Here is an 11,637-nt window from a genome sequence, read left to right as displayed (position 1 = left end):
ACGATTTAAAAAAAAAAAAAAAAAAAAAAAAAAAAAAAAACTTTATATAAACTATAGTATTAATGCAATTTAATTGTTCTTGTGTTTTCTTGTCTTATGCAATACATTTATAATTTAATAAAATGCGTTTAAATAATAATTTGATAAAATGTTATAATTATTATAAAACAAGAACTGCTAGATGCACTTAATGGAAATAATTAAAACATCCTGTAACAGTGCTTATCTAATACAGAAATGACTATCAAAACTGAATTGAAAAGGAAACGTGCAAAACTAAAAAAATCGAACAAAGATTAGGTTCCGTATGTAAAACCGCATCTGAAACATAAAAATGTGTCTTAAAACTTATTGCAAGGAATATAAAATTCCTAAATGAAAAAAATAAACTAAATAATAATAATAATAATAATAATAACTCGGTCAAACTCCCTGAGGAATTTTGCTCTAATTCCATACATAGTGTCACTCCAGCCATATGTTCTGCTTTTACGTGTAGCCAAAATGTTAACTTTATTATTTTAAGCCAAACACTCAAACAAACAAAGGCAGAAGACAACCTCTTAACAAGTCGAGTCAGTATCATTGTAATTCATAGACTTGTTTAAAACAGCCGAGTGAAAAGAGAGAATAGAGGGGACATTAATAGGCCCAGATGCCCTCGCCCCTGTGCGCATTATTGCCTTTGTGAAAACTGAGCGAAACACTTTAAAAAGAAGGCCAGCTCGATCCATCAAATTGTCTGAAAATTGTGAGGAAAATTCAAAAACCATATGGCCTCCAAACGTTTGTGTCCTTTTTATTCGGTGGGACACGCTTGTCTCCGTATTGAGAGCCGCGGGAGGCAGAGCATGCTTCATTGTAGCTTGTCACATCAGGGGAGACTGCTCATTTGTTCCCAGTTTTCACGCCTTACGCTAGAAATGACTGCCTCTCTTCGCTTTGCAGGGAAATAGCGTCTTTCAACCGCAGAGAAACGGGCCAAAAACCCTGCGTTTTTGGGCATCCTTTATGCGCGCATTCATCAATCCAGATTTCTGTTTCTCACACACATCCATTGTGGATATTGAAACACATCGTGGGGACAAGAAAACATGTTATGCTATTCTGAAAATCAAAAGCGTAAAATGTCGAATCTAAAAAAAAAACATTCAATGCATTTTTAAAGAGTGTTGGAGAATGAAATAAAAGTAGGCTCCCAAAATTAAATTTTACTCAGGCTAAATGTTTGGTTTATATTAGGCTACCTCGATTGCTTATTTCCAAAACAATAAATAAAACTATCAGACTAACGTCAAAAATGTAGAGAAAGACATTTTTATTTCATTTTAAATACAATACACTTCGTACACTTGGTTTAAATGGTTTCCTGGCTTAAAAAGGCACTTACAGGCATACAAACTATAAGAAATATATTAAAATGTGACAATCCAGATTTGATCAGAGAAGTCGATTTTTTTTTCCTGCGATAACTTTTGTTGGAAATGTTCTATAATACACTCTTTTATCAAACGATTTAGTCATAGGTCAAAAGGCATTATCAGGGACACGCAGGGGCTGCGCGTGTGAATTAAGATTCGGGTATTTTTGAGATATCAGTATAAAATCTGCAGCCATTTTTAACTAAAATTATTTCGTCGAACAAAATAAAACATGCAATAAACTAGAACCGGAAGAAAAAAAATTCTACGTGGGCAGTCGTGCTTTCGGTGTGTGTGTTTAAATCTAACTGAAATATTATCAAGGTACTTATTGCTCTTCAGCTATCTGTTTAAACGAATAGGCTAAATGATTACAATACCGCCACTGCATAAATAGATCTGAAGAAACTGTCCCATGCTTGCTTTGATTTTTTTCTCTCCTTTTTTATATTTGCTTTCAATACAAGTCATTTAATACATTTGGTGCATTAATGGCACTTTCAACTCTATGGTTTTAGAGGACCATCTCAGAAAAAAAGATAAATAATACCGATGCTGTTCAACGAAAATCAGTCATCGACATCAATTTCCTCATCTTCATCCTCTGAGCACTCTTTGCTCGTTGTGTGGTCTGTAAACGGTGATGATGGTGACATGTGGAGTTTGTTGGTGCCCTCGTGCTCGTGGTTAGATCGTGATGGAGACTTGGCCCCTGACTCTCCGAGAGTGCCATTAACGCATTTCTCTAGTTCTGCCAATTTGGCGATTTTCTCAAAAGGTACTGAGCCCACTGCTTTGGCCGATTCCACGTCCGCTTTCATCTCCTCCAGGTCTCTTTTGAGCTTGGCTCGACGGTTCTGGAACCAGGTGATGACTTGAGCATTCGTGAGCCCGAGCTGCTGAGCGATCTGATCCCGATCAGCAGGAGACAGATATTTCTGATAGAGAAATCTTTTCTCCAGTTCGTATATTTGGTGATTGGTAAAGGCTGTTCTCGACTTTCTCCTCTTTTTAGGTGTATTCCTCTGACCGAAGAGTGTCATGCCGTCTCTTCCTAAAACAAGCAAATAAAAAATAACACCGCGATATTGAAATGCATTCAAGTCTACTTTATTTAACGAGTGGTAACAAATAGACTACAGGCCACCCATTGGCTTATTAATATAAATATATATGATATAAATAATAGGCGAATATTAGCTTACTGTAATTTATTAAATGTAAAACAATGTCTTCAATACTATCAGTTTCAAGTGGCAAAATCAAATAGGCCTGAGAATACGAATACTACACGAGTCATACATTTAAATCCACGAGGACACAATTTCGTTTGTATTTTCAATAGACTTGCATCATATCTGTACCATTTATTTTGATTGCGTGCACATAATTATTCCACATTTTTGTGCTTTAAGCTATTTTCACAAATACATTCGATAATATTTTTAACCATAAATAAGCATTTAAAAAAATAAAACAGTTTCACTTTAGCTGTTGAAAACGGATTTTTGTCGTTTGCGCGAACGGCGTCCTTAAAAAATTATAGGCCTATCACAATCCACAATCTGACAGCCTGAATAAAATTTTGGACAAACAACGGGCCTTTTGTTTACCTTCTGCCGCTTGTAGAACACTGACTTCCAGACCCTTGAAGGTTTTGCTGGCGAGTTCCTCCAGGGCGCACAGTGGAGATGTCTGGGTGAGCAACGCGCGGTTGGAGAGGGGATGGCCCGTGGATGGGAGCTTCTCACCGGACGAAAGCAGGTGCGCTGTGCCGCAAATTGTGTAACTTCGTTTGACAGAAGGTTTGTTTAAAATATCCTCTATGCTGAACGGAGTGAGGGGCTTGTTTGAGTTAGCAGGTGGAGGAAGAAGGTCCAACGGACTGCGCCTTCGATCCTCAACCGAGGCGCCTTTTGCGTCTTCTTTGGAGGTCATTATTTGTCTTTTTACCTTGTTTTGAATTACGCTAGAGTTTTTGAAAAAAAAATTTCAGTTAGAATTTGCACAATGCAAAACAGCTCAGTTTATAAAAACTGTTGACAAACAGAGAGCAACTTGAAAGTGAATATATCCCAAAATCCGTGGAATTAGAAGCCGATCAGCAGCATTTTGCTCATTTTGCCGCAGGGTTGTAAAACTTTAAGTCTTTCTTTAAAAAGCCACGTCTGCTGTCCTCAGCTCCTGGAAGCAGCCTGACAAGCTCTGATGCTTCAGTGGAAACAGTCAGCCTCAAAAGCAGCCAGAATTGACTATTACTAACAAGTTATTCTTGATAGCAAGACAATCAATTACATCCTGTGGCACTTTTCTCTCTATCTCTCTCCCTCCTTCCCTCTGTCTCTCTCTCTTTCTTCCTCTCTCCCTTCTGCTCTTTGACTATGTTGCAGTTCGATGCAGACTTTAGCAGGAGAGGAGCCCCGTTAATTAGAGGGCATGGCCGGGAGGAGGAGCACAGCCGGATTACAACACTTAACGCTCCCACTCTTTACTACAAATTAATGATTTGTCGATATTCTGTTTGTTCTTATTTACATATTTGTACCACGCTATTTTAATAGAAGCACATTTACATTACCAGAGGAATATATCCAGTACAATTTGTTGATGATTGCAATTAATATTGTCTAATTGTATATTGTCTATTAAACTAGAAATGTTTGCTTAAAAATGTATATTCTCTCTCTCTTTTTAATAGACGTATTTTAGAGTCAGGTGGTATATCATGGCTGATAATACTTGTGAACAGAACAAAATAAGTGTGTGTGCGCGCAAGTGTGTAATAGAGAAAGGAGAGGGAGAGAGAGAGAGAGAGAGAGAGAGAGAGAGAGAGAGAGAGAGATCGTCCCCTTCAGCTGCACCAAATCTTCTCTGCCATAATTCAAGCGCAAAGGGCCAGCTCGCATCAGCAGTAAGATATTTCATCTCTAAAAATCGCCTGCTGTTTAATCCACGGTATTTCTGGCATTATGGGAACTATTTTTCGTCGATTTACGCAGAACGGAGATAAACTTATGCTCAGAAATAAAACTAAAAACAATTTTAAAGTAGTCTAATAGTTATAATAAATACCCTAGGCTACATTTAATTATGTAGGCTATATATAACTTATAAATGTAGCGCGTATGTATTTCATACATTTAGTGCATTGATTGAAGCATCTGATTATTTTTTGCGTTGTTTTCGTCGTGCACTTTAGTGTAACGAGGCCTGGGTTGAACTGACAGAATAAGGTTGAAGCTCATCGCGAGGGACATCGGATAACAGCCGAGTATGGCGGATAAAGGCTGATCTACTGCGTGACAAAACAGTGCGTTCTGTTGGTTAGTAGATTGTAGCTTCACAGAAGGTTTTCCTTTTTTGCCGCTTTGTAAGTCATTGGTTTAAATCTGTTTTAATTAAGTGAAAACAAATATGCTCAATTAATTTGTATAAATTTAGATCTATAACGTATGTGTAAAAGCAATGATTCATTTTAAACTAATTATATAGCCTAATTTACATAATATTAATCGTGAATTCGATTTGTTCTTGCAGCGAGAAGCTAGTTATTTAGAAACTCTGAAAAAAAAGTAACCACTGCTCACATTTGATAAAACTTAGAATCAATACATACGAATAAATAATAATAAAAAAAAAAAATTAAATAAATAAACAGCACATTTGAATACATTCATTAAACAAATTAACAGTTCACCGAAAATTAAAAAAAGCACCAAAAAAAGGATACAGAGGCAGGCGAATACGCCTGTGTGACATGATCATTTAGAGTTGCCTGAGCAGGATGCCTGCGTAAGCAGATATGACGCAAAGAAACGCCATGGAAGATACCACTACAGAATTCATGCAAATATAAAAGTTAATTTACAATGCAATACATTTTGTACATAGGCTACTACTTGATACTTAATACTATTTAATGACACTTGTTATTATTATGATTATTATGATCATATAATTAAATCAAAGTGGTATTTTAAAGATTAATATAGAATCCGGCAAAATTATAAAATAAGCGTTACACACTGCCGTCGACTTGATATGTAAAACAACTATTTTTCAATTCACCTTATTGTAGAATGAATTCGCAGGCATCTTAAACGGGATTGTCCATGACAGACTGAACAAAAATGTTTAAAAAGTAATGTTTCGTTGTTTAGGCTATATGGTCTGTGATTATTCTGCATGTCTAATGACTCGGAAAGATTTGTCACTTACTCCAGTGAACGAATGTCTGGACAGTTTTATTCCATAATTTATTCTTCGCTTCCGACCCAGAGAGCTCCGATTTCACAGGCAATATCGGATCTTTTCACTAACTTTTATTCACATGACCTTTCTGGGGATTGTAAATGATCTGCTCACACATCTGGTAAGATGGATATATAAAGTTTTCATGGTATAGAGTCTAAACGGAGAGGCCCTTATTCACTTTTCACGAGAGAAATATATTATTTGACAACTCTTGTTTTATCCCGTTTTCCTCGAAATATATCCCTTTTACAGGCAAAAAACTTCCTAACCGTTTTAACTTAGTAGACAACTTTAATCTTCTGGTAGGCTATGTTACTGACATGGTGGAACTATTGAAACATAATAATAATAATAATAATAATAATAATAATAATAATAATAATAATAATAATAATAATAATAATAAAATCATACTTAGAGTAAACGACCTACTAATGTTAAACGTCAGTGAACGATGTAATATTTTTAATTTTTAATAAGGCTATATTCTCTATAATTATCCACAGATTCAAATCAATGTCAAAGACAATTTCACATTTTCAAAACGTCACATATAAACCACATAAAAGCACTGATCTTTCCTAAAACCCTAACATATAAAGGCTAAATAAACTCATATGACTAGCTGCGAAATTAATTGTCATTTATTACAAGATCAGGAGATGAATTAACTTCGTTTCACAATACACTGATTTCACTAGTATTTACAAGTTAAGTTTAATTTTCAGCCTTATATCACATTATAAGACTTCTTGGTTTACACGCAGTTAGCATCACCCGTTATCCACTCTAAATAAGGCGATGTATTCCACAACAAAAATTTAAATTCATGGGTTCAACAAAGCACATTTCTAGATCACAGGACATCACAGTCTATAGTTCTGGGTGAGTTTCTCTTTCTCTGAGGGGCTATTTAACTTATTCATTACTTTGAGTTGTTTTCAAACCTTTTCAACAGCAATAATTCATCTGGCATAAAGAATAGTTGGCAGAAAGAACATTTTGTTTGCAGTGCGGTTAATTTGTATTTTTTTTTTATATGGACAAGAGGCCTCAAGACCAAATATATTCAATGGGTCAGTCTTGCAAAAAATAAATAGATCCATTCACAAGATCAGCAACATACAATTTCATAATGTGTGGAAAGATGCATGCATGAGCATGAATCACTCTAACCAGACCCTCTATCTATTATTATCAACAGAAGCTTGGATTGCTGCCCAACAAAGGTGAATTCATATTTTGGCAAGCAAAGCACAGGCACCAAATGTCCTGTCATCATGTAAATTAGCTGCATTATTAAAAAAAAAAAGTAGTAGTCCTTCTCAATGGTGCAAATTGAACACACAGCATTATTAGAGAGAAGAAAATCCCTGAACAGAAATTAGATACTCATAACTGAAAAAAAAAAAAATGAACCCATGCTTATCATTATCTATACACATAATCACCTGAAACTCAACACGAATGGATGCGTTTATTGCAAGCTCTTCAGGACAGCCCCAAATACAGCACTGATTTTTGGCTTAAGTCCATATTGTGCTCTAAATACCATGGATGCCCGTACCCCCCCATGCCCTCTGGGGCAGTACAGAGTAATGCAATACTAGACTGAGATGCTCTATGAGTCGCAATGGCTGCGGTGAAAATAATTCTGGCTGGTTAATCTGTAGTGCAGCAGAACAAGCGCACAGACCTTCATAAATTAGGTGAGTATAGATGTGGAGCTGGCACACCAGAGCTGACAGCTTGCAGAAAAACAAGTGCAGAGTAAAGGCCTGTGTGAGGTCCATTTGGACAGAGGATGCATGCTCCCGCTAAAAGTGGAGGGACTGTGAGGGTGTGTGGAGGGTATTGAGAGAGAGAGTGAGGCATGAACGCGCAGAGTCTGGTGACATTCAGTCTAATTGCAGGACTGGGCTTTGACTGTTAAAACAAAATGAGTGAAGATTAAGTGTAGAGCCATGCTTAAAATGACCCTTCATTATTTAAAGGGTAAAAACATGAAAGCGGAAAAACCTTTCACTTCAACATGACCAGACCATCTGAGAGAATGAAGCAGAAGTTAGCAGAACTAAAGGATTGAGGGAGTCACAAAAAGAGTGATGTAATCTTTCTGATATTCACCAGGGCATCATGTACCTTCTAATGAGGTCTGATCCGACGGAGATTAAGTGGTATTGTGAGTCAAATATTTTTAATTAATTAGTTGATTTGGTTCAGAAAACCAACCTTGGGGTGTGTTGATGGCATAACTTGTTGCTTAAAGGATTAGTTCACTTCCAGGATAAAAAGTTCCTGATAATTTACTCAGCACCATGTCATTCAAGATGTTCATGTCTTTCCTTCATCAGTCACAAAGAAATTAAGGTTTCTGAGGAAAACATTCCAAGCAGGGCCTCCCTGGGAATCCATCAAGCATCTAGCTGATAGTCCTGTGAAGGAAAGAGGGGACATAGATAACAAGTAGCTCATAGTCAGACACAGCACGCTTATCGCCCTTCACTTTCTGACAGACCCCTTTCTAATGCCACAGCCTGGAGAAGTTCTATGGCAGACATGAGAAATAGATCTCTGTCGGAAAAAAAGATATTGGGAGGACAAAGTGTGTCAGGTCAGCACCTGAGGAAAGCTGCCATGGCATAAGCCCAGCCTCGGCCACTGAACAGCATTGAGAGCCTCCTGCGGCAGACAGGAGAGAGCGATGACCCATCCCTCTGCCTCTGATGGCCTTATTAAAGACATCCACTACCGCACATTGACTCACTGTATGTAAATAATTCAGATGTACAGTAAGAGCATCATATGTGGATTGTTATAACTGCAATGTGTACATAAGCAATCTAGATTTCGTAGCATGGGACATGTGGCAAATCATACAAGTATTCACACTCAAGTCAAATATTCTCAATAATAATTTAAAGAGAGAAATATCACGTTTCGCTCATGATCAAATAATAAACAATTTATACTTAAGTTCAAATGAAAATTCAATATGATAATTGAGTCATCATTTTAATCTTAGTTTGTAATAATAATAAATACAGAATTAAAACTGACGGCCGGCGGAGCTCTATCAGTAATGCTAGGCTGCGTCTGCTCATCAGAGCTAATTTGGGTGTGCAGTTAATACTTCCATAAGTAAAGAGAGTGAATGTGGCTCTATTAACGAATGCATGCTGACAAAAGAACAGAAATATTCTTCCCCAGCTGTGAATGCTGCTTTTTTTTTCCATCAAAATGAACATGTCATGCTTCACCTGTGTTACCAACAGCATTGCCAAAGGTAAATGAACACAAACACAACAAACGTGAGTGAAGCACAACAGAAGCTCTTATCCTTAGGGCGGCTTAACACATTAGGGTTAATTCTGTGGCACCCAACTGACAACCCTGAAGTAAAATAACTATACAGCTTTTATTCAATACTTGTACCCGAAAGTAAAGAGAGGAACAGATTTGAGTTCACTTACAGTAGTGGTTCTCAACTGGTGGCTAATAGACAGTAGGGACAAATAATGTTAAATGCAAATAACTAAACGCACCATATTTAGGATAGGAAAAATCAAATAATTAAATCTGAATCGCTTAAAAATAACCAACATGTTTGACATCCTCTAACTGGATGGAATTTGTCTGAAGTAAAATAAAAAAAAACAGTCTTATGTTCATCATAATTTGTCAACTCCAACTGCTTCTGGCATCTAGCATCAACAAAATATGGGCAAAAGTTATGTAGTGTATTCCACTCTTTACACTGTTTCTGTACATAGGCACAAAACAGCACAAACACACACCGCCTGCTCTAAAAACAACCACACGATTCTGGAGGCATGGCAAATCTGTAGGCTCTGGGAATGAGTCCTCTATCAATCACAGGTGAAGAGGAGAGAGCAAAGAGACTGATGTACTGCACAGAGAGAGAGAGAGAAGAAAAAGAGAAAGCCATCCTTCACCTGTTATAATTAGCCCTGGCCTTTTCACAGGATTAATTAAAACAAGTTTCTTTCCTGAGTTAACCACAAGGGATGAGCTGCAGGACCAATATAACCATAAAGCTGAAGTAGAGATAATGCATGTGGTGATGTCTACAGATTCCTCTCTCACGGATTACTCTATTTTTCTTTCTACTGATCCGTTGACCCTAGTGACTTTGGCTTTGAGGCCCCATTCACAGCTCACTCAAACAGCATCACCCTATCTACTAAAGATTTATGAGATGACCTCTTTATGTCAGTGTGCGTTTGCATATCTCTCACACACACACACACACACACACACACATGCACTTTTCCCTTTATTTCCTCTTTCCCTCTCTTGTGCACAGATACTAAGGATCTTGTTATCCTCCCAGTGGCTGCTGCGTTGCATTAATATGGCTGCAAGTTGTCTTCTTTATGAGAGAGAGACTACTTGAGGGAGAAGGAGGGATAGAAGAGGATAAGAGGCCTGATGAATAATATCTTTACCTGAGCGGCTAAAAGCGGAAAGGAGGACACGTGGACCTTGAGCAGCGTGAGGGGAGTGTTGGTCTTATGATGGATGGCGAGGAGCCGGGTGTGTCTGGATCAATGCTGTGAGCTCTGCAGTGTGGAACAGGTGAGAGAAAGATGAGAAATGAGCGCTGGGGCCCGGCCTTGCTGTGCAGTTTGCCATTTCCAAGCACACTGATCATTTTCACACCCTCACACGTGTGCATACAAAACGCACACAAAACACAACCCATTTGCATCATCCTCAATCTGTCTTCTCCATCCAAGCCGAATAAGAATGGCTAACGTGGTTAGCCTTTCCTCACCCCTCTTCTTCATGATAGCGTGAGGAGCTTCTGGGAGAGTGCTTGGACTGGACTGATGTGTTCATCAGTGGTGAGTGATGCCTCTGGATGGCTCCGACAGCTGCCCGGCCCTTTGTGACAGAAGAGAAGAGACCGTGTGAGCCAAGCAACTAATCTTTCACTGACAGACAGCTGGACAGCCTTTGCTCTCAGATGACAGACTGAAAAAAGTGCTGAATTATGGAGTTCTTCTTCAGAGGAACCTTCTACAAATGTGCCATGGCACTCTACCTGGTCTTCACATAATTACTGTAATTTACTGTAATTTACTGTACACAAGTTTTGCAAAATATGAAAATGTAGCTGCAGGTATAAAACACTGGTGATGCTAAAAGCACCACAAATTTTTCAGCAAGCCATTACTCCATTCTTCAGTGTCACATGATCCTTTAGAAATCATTTTAATATGCCGATTTGCTACTCCATTAACCTTTCTTAATATTATCAAATCCAAAAACAGTTTTGCTGATTATTATTTTAAGGAAACCGTGACACCAAGCCGTCTGTCTTTGAGAACACATGAGACAGAGGGGGAAAAGAGAAAGAGAAAAGCTTGGGGAAGATGTACGACTCACTGGCCTGCCACATACAGCAGATGTTGTTGCCTATTGAGCTGTTAATTTAACGGGAGTTTATTGAATAGTAATTAGGAGGAGCTCACTTACCATGATAGAAGAAAGAGTCTGCTCTGCAAGCTAAACTTTTATTCACACTCTCTTCCTCCTCGCTGTTTCACCTCACTTCCATTGCTGTTCATCAGGAAACCTGGAGAAAAAAGATAGACAGATAGACAGACAGAGAGCCTGGATAACCTGCAGGGGGGAATATATATATATATATATATATATATATTTTTTTTTTTTTTTTACTATTGTCATTAAAATATGGTAAGGGTATGTCTGTGGACTGAAGGATATAATAACCCTCACTTGCACTATGCAATAATCCAATATATTTCTCAAAGCATTGTGGTTCATCAGATATAACAAATTTTATTATTCCAAATGTTATTATTTGTGGAGAACTCTTAATGCTCTATTTATCAGGGTGAGAGGGTGCCGAGGAAAATCAATGTTTAATCAGCAGTAAGCTGTTTGCACGGGGCACCGAGTAAAATCCTGTAAC

The 11,637-nt window shown here is 37.8% G+C and overlaps 1 protein-coding gene and 1 long non-coding RNA gene across 2 annotated transcripts; both read right to left on the bottom strand.

Annotated features, from left to right (window-relative positions):
* Positions 1-488: 488 nt before the first annotated feature.
* On the bottom strand, positions 489-3,398 carry lbx1a (ladybird homeobox 1a). The gene is made up of 2 exons (XM_052614043.1): positions 3,035-3,398; positions 489-2,475 (listed from the first exon to the last, which is right to left on the bottom strand). Exons 1-2 carry the CDS (start codon positions 3,357-3,359, stop codon positions 1,991-1,993), a joined length of 810 nt encoding a protein of 269 aa, XP_052470003.1. The 5' UTR covers positions 3,360-3,398; the 3' UTR covers positions 489-1,990.
* Positions 3,399-6,725: 3,327 nt separating this feature from the next.
* LOC128026799 (uncharacterized) lies at positions 6,726-11,309 on the bottom strand. The gene is made up of 4 exons (XR_008186529.1): positions 11,178-11,309; positions 10,474-10,583; positions 10,145-10,258; positions 6,726-8,110 (listed from the first exon to the last, which is right to left on the bottom strand). It is a non-coding gene; the product is annotated as an uncharacterized LOC128026799 (long non-coding RNA).
* Between the last annotated feature and the right edge of the window lie 328 nt (positions 11,310-11,637).

The sequence above is a fragment of the Carassius gibelio genome, chromosome A13, assembly GCF_023724105.1.
Source record: "Carassius gibelio isolate Cgi1373 ecotype wild population from Czech Republic chromosome A13, carGib1.2-hapl.c, whole genome shotgun sequence".
NCBI classification, from domain to species: domain Eukaryota; kingdom Metazoa; phylum Chordata; class Actinopteri; order Cypriniformes; family Cyprinidae; genus Carassius; species Carassius gibelio.
Note: the sequence above shows the minus strand (reverse complement) of the source record. Positions and strands in the feature narration are given on the sequence as shown.

Bases quoted from the DNA above. Each gene is read 5' to 3' on its own strand.
- lbx1a (XM_052614043.1), bottom strand. From the start codon at position 3,359: ATGACCTCCAAAGAAGACGCAAAAGGCGCCTCGGTTGAGGATCGAAGG. The intron at 2,476-3,034 runs GTAAACAAAAGG...TGCTTGTTTTAG, and splicing joins TGTTCTACAAGCGGCAGAAG to GAAGAGACGGCATGACACTC.